This window comes from Phyllostomus hastatus, unplaced genomic scaffold (assembly GCF_019186645.2).
Source record: "Phyllostomus hastatus isolate PE091 unplaced genomic scaffold, TTU_PhHast_1.1 phas_scaffold_755, whole genome shotgun sequence".
NCBI classification, from domain to species: Eukaryota; Metazoa; Chordata; class Mammalia; order Chiroptera; family Phyllostomidae; genus Phyllostomus; species Phyllostomus hastatus.
The window spans coordinates 13,246,967-13,263,516 of record NW_025334039.1 but is presented as its reverse complement, the minus strand read 5'-3'; the positions used below and the strand labels follow the sequence as shown (position 1 = coordinate 13,263,516).

Sequence of the window (16,550 nt, the reverse complement as noted above, 5' to 3'; positions counted from 1 at the left end):
CACAGTTCAGTCCAGAGATGACATTGTTGCTTGACAGAACAATGGACCGGAACTGCCAGGAAAGCAGATAAGGTCATGCTTAATTTCTTTTCTTTTCCTTTTTTAAATTTTTATTCATTCATTTCTTTAGTGAGAGAGAGAGAGAAACATTGATTGGCTGTTCCACCCATTTCCACATTCATCAGTTGATTCTTGTGTGCGCCCTGACCGAGGGTCAGACCCACGACCTTGGCATACGGCAGCAGCGCTCTACACAGCTGCGCTACCTGGCCAGGGCCTCCTTCCCTCTTTTGTTGAGTCATAACATTGTATGATCCATAAGAGTAGTGAAGGAAAATTAATTTTCAGGAGGCATATTGAAACAATTTCTACCTCAAATTTTCATATTTACATAGCCAATTCTAACTGTTGTTATATGGACTTCTCAATGAGGTTCAAGTATGTTTAATGATTTTTAGGAAAAAAATATGGTGCCTTGTACTGGAGATGTTCATGCTAATCCACAATATTTACTAAATTTCAATTGAAAGAGAGGAGAAAAGCTGAATTCGCAATTATCATGACAATTAAATATTACCGCTAGAAATATATAAATACATATTTATATATATATATATATATATATATGCTGCTAAATGCCTGAATTTCCATGATATACCAGCCCCCTCATCCCACCCTCTTGCTATAGTGCTGAGGTCTTTATGTGGAATAAGTCAGCCAGGACTGGATTACAAATCTGCTTTATTACAAGTAGATAGTAGACACTGAGAATGATAAAGTAAGCGGAACACTGAACAGATAAAAGGCAAACAAAAAATCAAGGGTGTGCCCACAGTAATTTTCAGAGCCGGGGCTGGAACACCAGGCAGTCAAGGAGAGAGCAGCCTCCCTGTGGGACGGTGCAGCCCGGCAGTGCCCTCCCCATGCTGTTTTCCACCGATTCACACTGCACTGAACAACCGACAGGATGTCATCACCGAACGCTACCTCCAGCCGTGTATCCCAGCACCCAAGCTCCATTTAAGTCATACTCCTATGTCTTCCCTCAGTCATGGTGAAACAATGAGAATATTGTGAGGAACAGAAAGCAACAGATTGGTCCCAGCCCTTGGAGAGGCTGGTGGAACATGTGTGGATTAGTTTATACTTGGGATACTATTTTCCTGCATAGTCTTCATTATCCAGTCAATATAGTTCTGCACTCGAGTGTAAATCCCATAGGTCCCACATTCGGGGCCCCAGGATACCAAGCCAGCTACGTAGAATTTGGGTTTCTCTTCTTCAGGGACCTTTACAGCAAGGGGTCCACCACTGTCCCCCTCACAGCTATCAACACCTCTCTTGCCTCCGGCACAGATCATGTTGTCAGTGAAAACATAGCTATTTACATTCACATTTCGATTTTTGGGCTTTACCTGCTGGCACTCTCGTAAAGTAGCAACAGGTATCATTGCCCCTCTGAGATGTGCTACATGATTTTTATCCTCTGTTTTGCCCCAGCCTGAAATTAGACCCAGGGACCCCCTGGGGAGGCTGTAGTTGGAGGATTTGCCTGGCAGGCAGATAAGGGAGACCTTGGGTCCCATTTTCACTGGGTCTTTAAGCTGTACCAATGCAATGTCATTGTCAAAATTCTTTCGTGTGTCTGGGTCCTCCATGAATTCCCAACCCGGATGAATAAACACACGCTCAGTAGTGAGCAGCTGGGCATTTTCCAGTCGGTCACGGAGCACAAGGGTAGACCCAACATACATTGTTGGGTTCCTCTCCTTCTCCACAACGTGGGCGGCTGTCAGCACCCAGCGCTCATCAATGAGGGCCCCGCCAGCCCGCGGGTTTGAAAAGAAGACTTGCCAGGGGAAATTTTCAATCTTTGCCATTTTTCCTCCAAATATCCTCTGTGTTCCTTCAAACATCTCAGTGGGGACGCCACAAACTAGGAAGGAACAAGAACAAGGAGAGCAGGGAGCAGGAAATAAACTGTTTGTCTCCTACAAGTCCTCCAACCACTCAAAAACCTGCCAGGCTTCAGAGTTTTCTAGCACAATATAGCCAACCCTGTCTTTGGTCAGCCCTCTCAATGCCTGACTCAATCTGAACACACCTAAAGGCCCAAACGTCCCATGTCGCCAGCTTCACAGGCAGGCTCTGGGACAGACTGGCTAGACCGGGCCGTGTGTGAGCTGCCACCGCTTCTCCCTGCGGACAGCCTGACACACAGCCTCCAGCAGACTTCACCCCAGGCTCCACAGGTAGGGCCCGCCTGGGAGCCAGGCTGGGCAATGCTTTCCTCATGCAGATAGTGAGGGAGGCAAGCATTCCACCTTCATCTGATACTCAAATCAAATGCTTATCACCTTCTTTACTGAAGACCTCATTACAACTGAGTCCCTCCTAGTGATCTGTGGAAGTAGGGTAGAGAGAGGGTTCTCCTCTTTCATCTCATTCCACATTGACTGGTTCTGGATCACTTTGCCATTACCCAGTATAACTAAAAATGAATTTTATTTCAGATCAAGTTGCCTTCCCTAAATCCCTCACTAGTCAGCCTGAATGGACTCTGAGTTGAATATAGCCGACTTTGGACTCAGACGTAAGTTCAACGCCTACCCCTGCTCCTTACTAACTTGGTGAGCTTGCACCTAATTCACGCATCTGTAAAATGGGACTGATAATACTCGTCTCATAGGATTGTTACAAAGGTTTGAATGAGATAATAAATGCAATTAATTAGTGCAGTCCATAGCCCTCAGTAACACCGTCATTACTACCAGTATCACTATTATCCTGGCTTTGCCTGAGAGCCTTCTCCTCCTCAACTCAGATCTGTCTGCTACCTCTCATCTACTCTATTGTCTCCACTTCAGCTAGGCCTGGCAGGTTATTGTCTCCACTTCAGCTAGGCCTGGTAGGCCCAGACTGTCAAGTCTTTTCCCAAGAGGATCACAGCTACTTTCAGAAGGCGACCCCACTTACTCACACCCGTGACTATGGTTTCTACCCAAGCCTGGGCCCTGATTACCTGGAACACACTTTGGCAGCTCTGTGCCCAGCAGCTCATTGACCCAGCTCCCGTTCGCAGCGCAGTGGTACTCCCCTGGAAGGGCACAAGGGACACAGGACATGCTCACCCCCACTTCTTCTGTCTTCTCTGCCCCCGCCCCCAGCTTTCATGCAGAGCCTCAGCTCCTCCGGGGTTTAGAAGGACATTACATCAAATAAGTAGAAAAGAATCATTAGAACGTCTTCCAAATGATTTCTCTGGCCTCTCTCTTGCCTAGGAAGGGAAAGGAACAGTCTCCAAAGCAGAAGGAAGAGGGTTATGGGAGATGGAGATTGGGAAAGGGCTTTAAGAAGAGAAAGAAATTAATTAATTAACTAAAATTAAATTAAAGGCAATGAAGTAGGACATATTGTGTCTCATCCAGTCCTTCCTCTAGCACTACCAAAGCCTTTCCACCAAGAAAGCCAGTCATCACAGCATGGTGACTTGAAGCTGGAAGCATTACCCCTGCAGGCTCTACATTAAATAATCGGCCACACGTTGGATAAGCACATGAAAACAGATACTGTAGGGGGACTCCTGCCACAGTTGTGAAGCTCTATGATTCACTCGAAGGATTCTGTGGAACCTACCCTGCCCCATATGAAAAACTTTATCTTTAGAATAAACCAAGAGGATGAGCAGAGTCCATTTCCTCTCCATTTCTCCCAAACTCTCTCCAACCCAGAAACACTGTGCTATTTGTCCTCCAACTCGCTCACCCTTTCTCTTTTCTCTCTTGTCAAAGAAACCTACCGCTTTCTTCAGTTTGCAGGTAATAATACGGCTCATTACAAGTGTAGTGAACAACAGCACCAAATGCAGTATCTTCTGGTTCTTCGAATTTGCCATTCTGAATGGGGTCAGGGGAGCCACAGTCCACAGCTACAAGAGGAGGGCAAGAGAGTGGTGGTCCGGATAGCCACTTCCTCTCAGGAAGCCATTGGTCCTTAGGCCAGCCCCACCCTCCCGGCCACGTCCTTCATCCCTTCCCCACTCCCACATCCATAATGAACCTGCAGTGATTCTCCACACCAGCTTCTCTGTAGCCATGCTCTTCAATTGGCATCACTCAGTTCCCCAGCCCACTGACTCCTGCCAATTAAGACGGCCCCTCTCAAGCTATGGGGAGGAACCTGGTTCACCATGGTTGAGGGAAGCCCCCTACAGAAGCCAGGACTAGACCTGCGAGGTGCCATTAATGACCAGTCCCACAGCCTCTTATTTTTGAAAGAAACCTGCCAAGCTGGCCTGGAACCAGATCAGGGCTGAGACTTCACGACTGGCTTCCCTTCAAAAACCCAACCCACTCTCACGAGCCTGAAAACAAACCATACATCTGGATCTTGATCCTTCAATTCCCTTCAAGAGAAAAAAAAATGTTGAGACTTGTTTTCTCAATGTTTGAGATACCTACGTTCACAAACCAGTCTGGAATTACTCCACTTTCCATTGCTTTGACAAGTAGAGTAGAAATATGGCAAGCCAGCTCTTTCCTAGAGAATGACACAATGTCACCATTAATTTACAAGGAGATGTATGGAAACTTTAAATCAAAAATGGAATCAATCTCTGGCCTTGGGTCAAGGAGGAATCCTCACCACATAAACCTTGGAGACATCTTAGCAGAATGACACAGAGTACCCAGGGTTGGGGCTAAAAGAAAAGTTTGCCACAACATATCAGCGACCCTTCAGCAGGAAGACTGAGGGCACAGAGAGAATGCAGGCTGGCCAAGGAGCCCCCCAACTCACAAGGAAGGAATAAGGATGCTGAGCTGTTCTGGTTATGGAGAAGGTGTTAGACCATGCTTAAACAAGAACATCCGGTATATTCAGAACAACGGGACAATTCCAGCATGCTCATCCTCACCTAGGCACCAGGGAGAAGCCCCTCATAGTACTCTACCTGTACAACTTCAAACCCTTCCTGACAGGTTATCTTCACCACATCTTTGTACACGTATTTTTCCTTCTCAGGCTCCCAAAAAGAATTGGCAGCGATTTCTTTAGGACAGGGGATTGCTTGGAAAGGACAGGAAAAAAAAAATTAACCAAATAATTGGATAATCTCTGTTCTGTTTACACCATTCTCACACTTTACAAAATCATTCAGTCATTCTCAATGCTGATTCCTAACCTTCCAATATGGGGATGTCTAAAGTAATATGGCATTACTAATTGACCACCCCCCAAGCTGTCTGCACTCATGGGTCCAGCTGAACTATTCCTAGATGTTGAGGCATTTCTAGCAACCACTGACAGGTTTAAATCTTGCTGCAGAAGGGGAGTAATATCTCTGCACACAACAATTTGCCCTGTTTTGACTTTACCTTGTCCAGGGACTTTGTTACAACCAACTGAAGAACGACTTTCAGATTACTTACGATCTCCATGATAACGAAGTTTCCAGCCCTTTTTTTGCCCTGTTTGGTCTGTTTGGAAGATGATATCAAGAACGTTACTGTTCGTTTCAATCCTTAGTGGCCCAGGGAATCCATTTCCACAGTAAGGACCAAACTGCTGGTCTCTTGTAACAAACTGAAATGACACAAAGTGATGAAATCAGAAGAGAGAAAGATTTAAAAGAGGCAAAACAGAAAGAATAAAAGAAGCCCTGGCTGGAGTAGCTCGGTGGATTGAGCGCGGGCTGGGAACCAAAGTGTCCCAGGTTCAATTCCCAGCCAGGGTACATGCCTGGGTTGCAGGCCATAACCCCCAGCAACTGCACATTGATGTTTCTCTCTCTATCCATCTCCTTCCCTTCTCTCTCTAAAAATAAATAAATAAAAATTTTTAAAAAAGAATAAAAGAAAGTTAAATAGAAAGAATATAAAACAAAACAAAAGGGGAGAGAAAAGAAAGGGCAGAAAGAAGGATAGTTTGTCTTCAAGGAGAAATCTCTCCGTGGAAATTAGGAGGAAAGTTAATCACCCATCACGCACAATTAAACTGTCAGCGCAGTTGCCCTCCGAATCAGCTGGTTCCACGTCAAAATCTTCTCTCCGCACGGTCACCACCACTTGGAAACCCTCCTCCAACACGATCTGATATTCACACCTTGAGTTCTCTGGGTACAGACTGGGATAATTGGGACTCGTGATCTCCCCAATCAGTTCAGTGAATACATCCCCACTGCAATTGACTATGAAAGAAACAGAGAAAGGGGGCATCAGATACAGGCTCAAGCAAGGAAGTCTCTGTCCTGTTCTATGACTCCTCTTATGAACTGACAGTCCCTGACTGGAGCCCATGCACAGCGATTACACACCCAGTACACGTTAGCAGAACTACCCAGGGCCTACTGGGCTTCCATCGCATTGCTTATGATAGAGCCTTCCACAGTTATGAACAGTCCCAGGCAGACTCTTCACAGCCATCTATCTCCCTCTCCAATTAGTTAGCTTGACTCTGTAACCTTGCCTTCCTCTACTCTTGTGGCTCCCCCTCAGGTAACTAAGAGTAGATGCCAAATCAAGGTCAAAGCTAATCAAAATCAGAAGAGTAGATAAAGCCCTAATTGAAGTCTTAAGCCATTCCAAATACCAGAGATCACTCATCCCTTTCAATGCCAAACTCACCTCCACAATTTCTCATATCATCATGGAGGAAGTATTCGGGTGGGCAGGAGCAGAAGTAACCACCAATGAAGTTGTTGCAGAAGTGGCTACAAGGGACATCTGCAAAGTCTGTGCACTCATTTACATCTACAAAAGTAGAGAAAGACAGAGGTCAAGGACAAAGACCTAGCAGGAAGAATGTGGTTAAACCCAAAACTACAAGGGCAAGGAAAAGTAAGAAAGGCCTGTTGCTTGAAGATCTTCATTTCAGGATGGTGTTATTCTCTATTACTCTCCTGAGATGTGATTCCAAAGTTGGACCTTACCATCACAGGGCTCTAAGGGAGCTCTCACTGCTAGAGACCTTTGACCTTTCTCACAAACAGAGCATTTCAGCTCCAAAGAAAACACTCCACAAGCTAAACATGATGATATGCCTTCTGCAGGGAGGAATAATTAGTACATTTATTCCGTTGTACGACGTTTGCACTTCTTTCAAATCTAATCTATAGCTTGGCTTTGCAAGATGTTCTGACTTTGTTTTAGGTGTAGAGCACACAGAATTTGAAGGTTCGTTTGCCATATATTGAATGGGTTTGAATACCGCATGTTCCTTGTGTGAGTCTTGGTAAGTTATTTAACTTTCCTAGTCTTCCCTTTCCTTCACTTTAAATGAAGATAATAATGCCTGCCTTGAAGAGTTGAGGTGAAGATTAAATTAATATACACAAAATTCCTAATACAGTGCCCACTTCTAATGGCTCTCAATAAATTACTCTTTATTATCTATTCTTAACATTATATCATCACAACTAAGATATGGTCATGTGCTTGAATTTCCTAACGGCAACTCATAGAGGGATCCGAGTCAAGTCTATACTTCGTGAGAGTTCTAAACAGAATCTGTATTCACAACATTGCTCAATGTCTACCCTGCTTCTGACCTGCTAGCTGGATCAGTGAGTCAACAGAGAAGAGTGGGCCTTACCTACGGCGACATAGTACGCAGCAAACCCAGTGAAACGCTCTTCATTGGAGAAGTCGGACTTAAAGATCACCTGGACTTTATTGTTCGGGACTTGGAACTCTTCCACAATTTGGGAATTGGGATTCTTGCTGGTCCTCCGTCCACAGATCTTCCCTTCTTGGAGGCCTCCTGACATTATCTAAGAGAAGCATCAAAGAGAAGCTAGGAAAGGGTCACATTTTGATACAGAGGGAAGAGAAAGGGGGACAAAGAGAGCAGAACACACGCCACCTCACCACTATGTGACTCTAGTTCACCGTACGCCTGTGATACTCCCTCCTGCATCCTTCTCATTTGACCCCCCGGCCCCACCCTGTAGGTGCTTATTTAATGTACCTGCACTGAGTCATATGTGCAGTCCTCTGACAGCTCTATGTCCAGGTGGGTGAAGTAGAGATGGATCCCGTACCCTTCAGGAACTTCTATGTCCCAAGATTTCTCTATGTCATTGGGGTATGCCTGAGGATAGTTAGGGGACAGGATCTCCCCATACATGGTAGGTTCAGCACACACCCATGCCAAAAGGGAAAACAGCACAATGCACCTGGAGAAAAGGGCATATGAAGAGGTGGGTGACACAGGTACAGCAGACTAGAGCAGAGCTCCAGCATTTGTCACAGGGAGGACAACAGCACATGGAGAAGAATCTTAGGTTGAAATAGAGCAAAAAGGCACAGATAAAACCAAATCCCAAGCTTCAGATCTGAGCTGTTTTCTTGAGAAGATAAAGAGACTGGAATCCATGCACATCCCTGTAGACTCATGATCACTTACCACATCGTTGGCAACTCGTCCACCCCCTGGTGAGCAGCACGCCTCTTGGGCCTGGTTCTCTGCACTTCTGGACTTTAGAGCTAAAGAGGTAGCAGGCCTAGCTGTATTTGTCTAACAAACACAGGTACCTGCTTTGGTAGTTGAGGGTCACCTGGAACCAGGGTCACCTTCATAAGAATAACAACAGGTTAAACCGAGCCATACCCCTAATCATCACCACATGACACCTATCTTCTTACCCCCTTCCTGGTTCTACTTCGATTGATTTTCTAGACTAAAACTAATCGTACCCTTCTCCCATTGCTTCTCTGGGCCTCATCCCAGTTTTTCTCCAAAAGAATGAATACTTTCTCCCAGTTTTCTTCCTCCTCACCCTGACCCCCCACTGTATCAGTCTCTCTCCTGTCCTCACAGAATAATATCCCCATTTACGCTCCCATATCTGGGAATCTTTCCCTATCGTGACCACTCACCTAGGACATTTTCTCCCTCCTCTTTTGACAATTAACCCCCTATCGCTTCAAACCAGCTCTGTTACTATGTTCATTATCACATGCATTTCTATCGATACTCCCAATGACCATGGATGGAGCAATGAGCTTCTTTCTCTAAAGTGAGGCAGTGGCCTTGGGAAAAGTGGTCAGAGACAGGGTTGGGTGGGAAAGGAGAAAAGGGGCAACTGAATTACAAGAAACATAAAAAGAAAAGAAAAATATTCCCTCAATTTTCTACATTAATTTTCCAGATTTTTTTTTTTTGCCCTTTACTAAAAAGATAAGATATCTTCCCACAGTTCCTAGAAAAGTTTTGCCAAATGTAAACCCTGAAAACACTGCTAGGCGGTGGGGTGATGTGAGGGTGGATGAGGTCATCCTAAGAGAAATAGGTTATCTATATTTTGCCTTCCTTTTATTCTGCTTTTTCCAGCCCTCCGTCTTTGCCCGAAACCTTCGTATGTGAAGTTTTCTGCCTTTCTTTTTCCCTCCATCAAAGCTCTGCTCTTTGTTTTTAAGGTTTTACCTTCAGAAGCTGATGGGAGCAAGTGGGTCAGTCCCCTCTCTTGCCAGTGGGCATGCTGGGCGACCCTGCCGGCTCCCAGGGAGAGAAGCACGGGGCCTGGACGCTCCCTCTGCAGGAACCTCTGCCGGCCTCCCTGTCTGCCTCTGTTCGTGTGATTCTCCACTCCAGTGTGCATGTCTGAAATTCCCTGATCTAAACAAGAGGGGGCTGGGAGACCAGGAGAGAGGAAAGGGGTAACGCAGCCTTGATCTCAGAGCTCCCTCTGCTTTCGAAACGAGAACTGCATACCTCTCTCAGGCCTGAGATTCCTCTATCCAGGCTTACAGAGAGAGAAAGGGGGAATGGGGAATTTCACTGATTGCCTAATGCTCTTTTTCAGCCAAAGGGTGTGTTAGAGTTTTCAGAGAAGTCAGCTGATTTGTGGGAAAAGGTGGGGATTAATACTGTGGGGAGAAAGCCAAACCCAGAAAGTCCAACCCTCCAGTTGTATACAAATCATGAATTGAGGGTAAGTAGTTATCAGTAATGCAGCTCTTCTCTGCCTTCCAAGCATATTTAATGGTTGGACAATGAGTTCCCAGACCCAGGCTGGTATGGAATGATGATTTTACCTCTTCCTAAAATCCCCTCCTTATCTCCAAACATCTAAATTCTATTCACCAATCAAGCCCCAGTTCAGATACAATCCAGAGTCCCTTATCCATAACCCCTGAGTACAGAGACATTTCGAAATTCTGAATTTTAAGATTTTTAGAAAAATTACAGTGCAGTACATGGACCCAACGTCAGGTAACACCTCCTCCTCTCCCTCCCCTCAAGGGGCTGGGATAACGAACCTTTATCAAACAACATTCCTGCAGCTGAGCAGACTGATCTTCACGGTAAGTAGAATAACTAAAATTATAATTTAGTTATAAATATATATGGTATTATAAATTATTCATAATTATAAATTACTTCACATCATCCCTGGCCAGGTAGCTCAGTTTATTAGAGCATCATCCCAATGTGCCAAGGTTGTGGGTTTGATCCCCGGTCAGAGCACATACAAGCAATGAATGCACAACTATGTGGAACAGCAAATTGATGTCTCTCTCTCTCTGTCTCTCTGTCTCTCTCTCTCAAAATCAGTAAACTTAAAAAAAAATAAATAAATAAATTACTTCACATCAGTTCATGTCAGGTTTTGCTGCCCAATAAGTATCGGTGCCAAACTTGGGTGAAAAAAAAACAACTTTTTTTCAGAGCCTTTCGGTATTTGGAATTGCAGACAAGGGACTGAGGGATGGTGAGCCTGTGGGGCATCTGCACAAAGCCTGCTGGGACCTCCCAGCTCTCCTTTATGTCCCTTATCACTTTCTATCCCAGTGACTGCATTCCAATGAATCTGAAACTTTATCTGCATTCCAATGAATCTGAAACATCAATTGAAGATGCTCCCTCATTTTACATACCACTAGGAATAAAAAAACTGTCAATTACACTATGGTATGCCATTGATTGTATGATGCATCCTAATTTCAGAAGTGTTAAAATGTGGGGGAAACCCTGAGCCTTGGAGTCCATGAAGCATGGTGTTTGTGTACATGCATTACTTCTGGTTGACTCAGCACGAGGCCTGGAGCCCGGGGAGAGGGCCGTGCCCTATCGCTGACCCTCACCAGTGGGGAGACCTTGGGCTCATTACCTAACTTCTCAGCGTCTTCAGTTATAAAACAAAGATAGCATCAGTTCTGCCTACCTTACATGGCTGTCAGGAAGGATCTGATGAAACAATGAGAGTGAAAGGCTTTGCAAACTATGATGCCAAATGAATGCAATCACCAAAAGGAAAAGAATTGTAAGCCGATCTGGTCTCCGAGGACAGGTTCTGCATGTTATCCATCTTTGTTTTCCCACCAAGTCAAGCAGTGTCACTCATATAGTCAATGGGCAGATGATCATTCCTTTGCCTGCCCAGCATTTGGACATCTTTACCGCATTTGGGTACTTCCTCTTCATGAGTCTGGGGAACAAGGTCTGCCACCTGGGAGAGAAGATGTAAGTGCAAGAAATGTGTCCCTTGCCACTCTAGCAGCTCGAGGGCATCCCATGCACTCTCGCTTCATTCATCAGAGACATCTGCCTGGGCTCTGAATGCAGAGGGGAGGATACCAAGAAGCAGGGACTACACAACCCCTGGGGACAGTGGTGGCTGCAGGGAGATAGAGGATGAGGGTGTGCCTGCAAGCAGCATCCAGCATCCAGCCCCAGTGAGTAAACATCACAGGCTGAAGTGTCTAGGACACAGCAGAGGCAATAGCAGCAGAGCAGCCATGTTCTGACCATTGTTCCTGCTGCAAAGCTTCCACACTTCGCTCTCCAACTCTTGGCATTTCTGTGAGCAATCCAGGATCCCTTTAATAAATTCTCCTTCTAAAATCTACCAGAATTGGTTTCTGTTGCTTACAACTAAGAACAATGGCTGAGTACCTGCGAAATGATTGACTGAATGAAGGAGCCAGATCATTTACTAATTGCTTTTAGCTGTGTGGCCTACGCAGTTACGTAACCTCTCTGAGCTCCAGCTTCGTCACATGTAAAATGGGAATAATATCACCTACCTCAGACACAGCTACCATTGTCAGGGCCTGCTCTGACCATGATTAAGTGAGACGATGTGTACTAAGCGTTCAGCGTATATCTGGTACTCGGTAAGCCCTTAATAAATAAATAAATAATAACCTCATCTCCAAATACAAGCAGCAGCAACAGCAGCATCGTTCTCCTCAAGGGCTTCAGAGCATACTTCAGTATAGAGCTGCAAAAAAGAGAGCACCTTACCAAAGTGTCCAGGATTTTTCCTCCTTTTACTTCTAAATCCAATACTTGCAAGAAAAGTTACCTTCACTTGTGTTTTGTGTTCTCTTCTTCAATTTTGCCATACAAGTGAAATATCGTATTTGTCTCTCTAAAGTTCAAGGAGACAACAAGTCACCCACATAACAGCATCTCTGGGCCCTGCTTCCTTCCCCAGTCCAGCAAGAACTCGAGCGTAACTGTGGAGAACAATTAATAGAGACCTCAACCAAGGTTGGCAGTTGAAGGGCCTGTAGGGGGAGCTCTCACTCCCCACAGGAAGAACTTTTCTAACAGTCCTACCTTCTCTTCCCCCCTATAAAAAATTCTCCTCTTCTTTGTTCTAGCGAACTTGCACATGACTCACCATGGCTGCGTGTTCCCAATTGCAATTTTCGCTTTTTCCCAAAGAAATCCTTTTTGCGGGAGGAATATACTTTAAGTTCAATTATAAGTGGCAGCTTTGAAAGAGCCGAGGCCATGTCACATAACCGGCTCAGTATGGTGGAGACTCATAAAAACAACGTTGCTTATTGTCGCCCTCAGGGTCCTCTGAAGCCCAGCTGATGTGACAGTGCTGACACAGAGCGCAGATATTAGAACCTTCCGTGTCAGTGTGAAATGAAACTGACACACGTGTACGTGGTGTGATTGGACACTTGGGAAAATAATCACCAGAGTTCTACACGGTCATATTCACAATGTTCGTTTGGGGTCTCTGAGGGCGCTGAGTAACAGCAGTTCTCTTCCTGTTCCAAATTCTAGAGAAACTGAGAAACGAAACAAAAGCAGCAAATAGAGGTCAAAATATTTTCTTTAATGACAATAACGGCCAAAATACAGGAAATTGCCTTGTGTAAAAGCCAAATGGTGGTTAACTGAACCCCAGAATTAAACAGAATTATCTTTGTAGATACAGACACTAGGCAAGGAGAGACCTGCCCGAACGGAGAACACGTGCTTTCTGTAGAGCGCAGGAGGAGGAAGGGCCAGGCGGAGTGAGACGCGTCTGGTTATTTTTCCCATTTACCAGCCAGAGAAGTCACCCCACCTCCCCGGGGCAATGTGAGTGACAAAATGCAGAGTGACCAGGAGAGTCATATAATGGAACTCCCCCCACCAGGAAAGATCTCTCAGAGATAGTAGAAGCAATGTTCCCCTAACATTCCCAAGGTCTTTCTTCTTTAACAAGATGCATAACAAGTTTGACAAGTAAGCATGTAATCTGCCAGGAAGGTGACTCTGCAGCTGGGGGAAGCGATCAGGAATCTAACTCAGGCAGTCTGTTCACCATCACTCCTCCTTTGTCCTCTAGTACTGCCGGCCCCGGGGGGCCCAGTAACCGTATCACCTTAACTCTCACCCAGTGACTTTGTGAGAATGTTTCACTCTCACGCCTATGAACAAGCTACATGAACTCAAACTCAGACTTTCCAATTTCCTCCTAGGCCCTAAATGTAGAATGGAAATTGCCCATTTAGCACTCCCTTCCTTAACCACGCACTCACAGATAAAAGCTAGTGTAGCACATTCAGAACCCCGGTTTCCTTGCAGGAGGTGGTGCTGAAAAAAATATTGGGAGGAAGGGGGAGAATCCCACTCCTACAACATACTATGTACCGAGACTGTTACCAAAAACTCTAGATATAAACAAGGCTTGCCAAAATACCGATTTATTTATTGTTCAGTAAAGCTAAAGAGTGATAGTTTAGAGATCTGAGGGGGGGGGGTTTGATGTAGAAAAATCATAAGGAAAAGAAAGTATAGCTATATCAGAATAACAGGAAATGAAGGGAAAAAATAAAAGTAAATGTGGGAAAGGAGCAGTAACTACTGTAGTCTGAATGTTAGTGTCCTTCCCAAATTCACTTGTTAGAATCCTAAGACCCAATGTGAGGTCTTAGAAGGTGGGGTCTTTGAGAAGTGATTAGGTTATGATGGAGGTCCTCATGAATGTGATTACTGCTCTTATAAGTCCCACAGAGCCCTTCTGCCCATGAGAACACAATTAGAACTCTGTGACCAGAAAGAGAGCCCCCATATGGCCATGCTGACACCCTGATCTCAGACTCCCAGTGTCCAGCACTGTGAGACATATTTTTCTGTTGTTCATAAGCTACACCTACTCTGTGGTATTTTGTTATAGCAGCCCAAATGGACAAAGACAGTAACAACGTAAAGGCAATTTGGGGGACTACTTTTCCCCACCCCAAAACACATAAGTAAATGTAAGTATGCTTTGGCTTATAAAGTACAAAGCGCTATTTTAGGTGCTATTCAAAATGCAAAAATGATACAGTCAGAATCAGAATCATAAGAGGCAGAGGAGGTTAAGCAACATAACAATATAACAAAGATGTTGGCAGTTAAAAGGAGAAAAATATTGCATCTGGCTAAGGAGAAATCAGAAGGAAGAACTGAGATTTGAAATGGACTTGAATGGCTAGCATTCCAACAATGATCTTACTCTGCCTTCCCTTTTTCTGACTATCACCCTACCATTTTCCCAATCATCCAAGTTCAAAAGCTAAGAATCCGGAAACTAGCAGAAAAATATATACGCACCCCTATGTTGATAGCAGCATTATTTACAATAGCCAAGATCTGGAAAGAGCCCAGGTGCCCATCAGTAGATGAGTGGATAATCTACAAAATGGAATACTACACAGCCATATAAAAGAAGGAACTCTTACCCTTTGCAACAGCAAGGATGGACCTGGAGATTATTCTGCTAAGTGAAATAAGCCAGAGAGAGAAAAATAATACCATATGATCTCACTTTTGTGTGGGATCTAAGAAACAAAATAAACTGATGAACAAAATAGAACCAGAGGCACAGATACATGGAACAGATGACAGCTGTCAGAGGGAAGGGCATGCAGGTGGACTGGATGAAAGAAGGTGAAGAGACTAGTCAAAGAACATGTATGCATGACCCACAGACACAGACAACAGTGTGGGGATGGCCAGAGGGAAGGGGGGCAGGGGCTGGGTGCAGGTGACACAGGGTAGGGAAATGGAGACGTCTGTAATAGTGCCAGCAGTAAAAATAAAGTTTAAAAACAAAAGCGTAGTTATCTTTAATTCTTCCTCTTCAATCCACTCCTCTAAGTCAGCACCTTACTATATCTCATCCGGATAGACTGACTTCCAAAGTTCTCCCCTTCCTCCTCTCTCATCACCCCTAAGTTATCCTATAAAATGAAAGCAGATCTTCCTTAATGACAACTCTAATTACATTTTTTTAACTTTAATGCCTCTCCTTTGTCTTCAGAATTAGATTAGAAGTGTAGTTCCTTCAAATATGTTATTTCTCACAAAGAAAACATCTGTTCTGTAATGAGAGCTTATTGAAACCTCCAGTGCTGCTATGCTAATTTATTCATTCATCCAAAAAAACACCTGTTGAATGCCTTCTGTGTGCTGGGGATCCAAACTTAAATAAGAATCCCCAGTGCCCTCAAGGAACTTACTTTCCACGAGGGGAGGTAGACAAAATTATGTGAAAGTCCTATGACAGCGGTTGTAGTGCTTTTAGAACAAGCCCTCGAATTCTTTGACATTCCTATGCCGCCCCACCCCCACCCCGTACGTGGCTGAGGGCTTCTGACTGCTGCAACAAAAGAAAATTCAGTGAAAGTGACTCTGCATGACTTCCAAAGCTATGTTAGAAAAGGCCATCCCGCACCCACCGGTCCTCACGGCACACGCACTCTCGCACTCTCACAGCCCAGCTTCCAGGCTGTGGGGAAGCCCAGGCCACCCACCTGGAGAGGCTGGGGTATAGATGTCCTGGCCAAGCCTGCTGAGGCTGCAGCTGTCAAAGAGCATCGACCTCAACACCAGGCCTGTGAGTGAGGAAGATTTCGAGATGACTTCACCCGCCTCTGACTGCAAGAGGATGACACCCACCCCAAGAGAGCACTGCATAGCTGAGCCCAGGGAATGCCCCAAACCATGAGAGAGAACAAAGAAAAAAAAAGTGAGTATTGCTGTTTTCAGTCAGTAAGTTTTGGAGTGACTTCATTATTCAGCAATAGGTAACTGGAAAGGCAGTAAAAGTGGGCTGATACAGGAGTGCACAAAAAGGATCCTTATCCCAGATTTGGGTTGGGGAAAGAGATCAGGGAGACTTCCTAGAGAGAATAACTCCCGCGTCCTGTCAGCATACCTAAGCCAGGCCCACCCATCCTCAGAACATGTCCACTGCTTCCTGATTTCCACAGGAAGCTGAGCAGGCTCCCCCACCACCCAGCCCAGTGTGTACCCTGTCTCTGCAGTGAAACACT

The 16,550-nt window shown here is 45.0% G+C and overlaps 1 protein-coding gene and 1 long non-coding RNA gene across 4 annotated transcripts; both read right to left on the bottom strand.

Moving 5' to 3' along the window:
• Positions 1 to 724: 724 nt before the first annotated feature.
• C1S (complement C1s) lies at positions 725 to 9,591 on the bottom strand. Of its 3 annotated transcripts, none has more exons than XM_045826564.1 (12): positions 9,424 to 9,591; positions 8,404 to 8,570; positions 7,966 to 8,173; positions 7,591 to 7,768; positions 6,624 to 6,749; positions 5,988 to 6,187; positions 5,430 to 5,583; positions 4,952 to 5,067; positions 4,461 to 4,539; positions 3,800 to 3,928; positions 3,023 to 3,097; positions 725 to 1,936 (listed from the first exon to the last, which is right to left on the bottom strand). In XM_045826564.1, the coding sequence occupies exons 2-12, from the start codon at positions 8,406 to 8,408 to the stop codon at positions 1,137 to 1,139; spliced, it is 2,070 nt and encodes a 689-aa protein (XP_045682520.1). In that variant the 5' UTR covers positions 8,409 to 8,570; positions 9,424 to 9,591; the 3' UTR covers positions 725 to 1,136. The 3 variants fall into 3 exon arrangements, with proteins under 3 accessions (XP_045682520.1, XP_045682521.1, XP_045682522.1); XM_045826565.1 differs by having other exon boundaries at positions 8,404 to 8,554; XM_045826566.1 differs by having other exon boundaries at positions 8,404 to 8,483.
• Positions 9,592 to 11,170: 1,579 nt separating this feature from the next.
• Positions 11,171 to 12,429, bottom strand: LOC123810551. Its single transcript, XR_006784274.1, has 3 exons — positions 12,308 to 12,429; positions 12,148 to 12,223; positions 11,171 to 11,449 (listed from the first exon to the last, which is right to left on the bottom strand). It is a non-coding gene; the product is annotated as an uncharacterized LOC123810551 (long non-coding RNA).
• Positions 12,430 to 16,550: the final 4,121 nt, after the last annotated feature.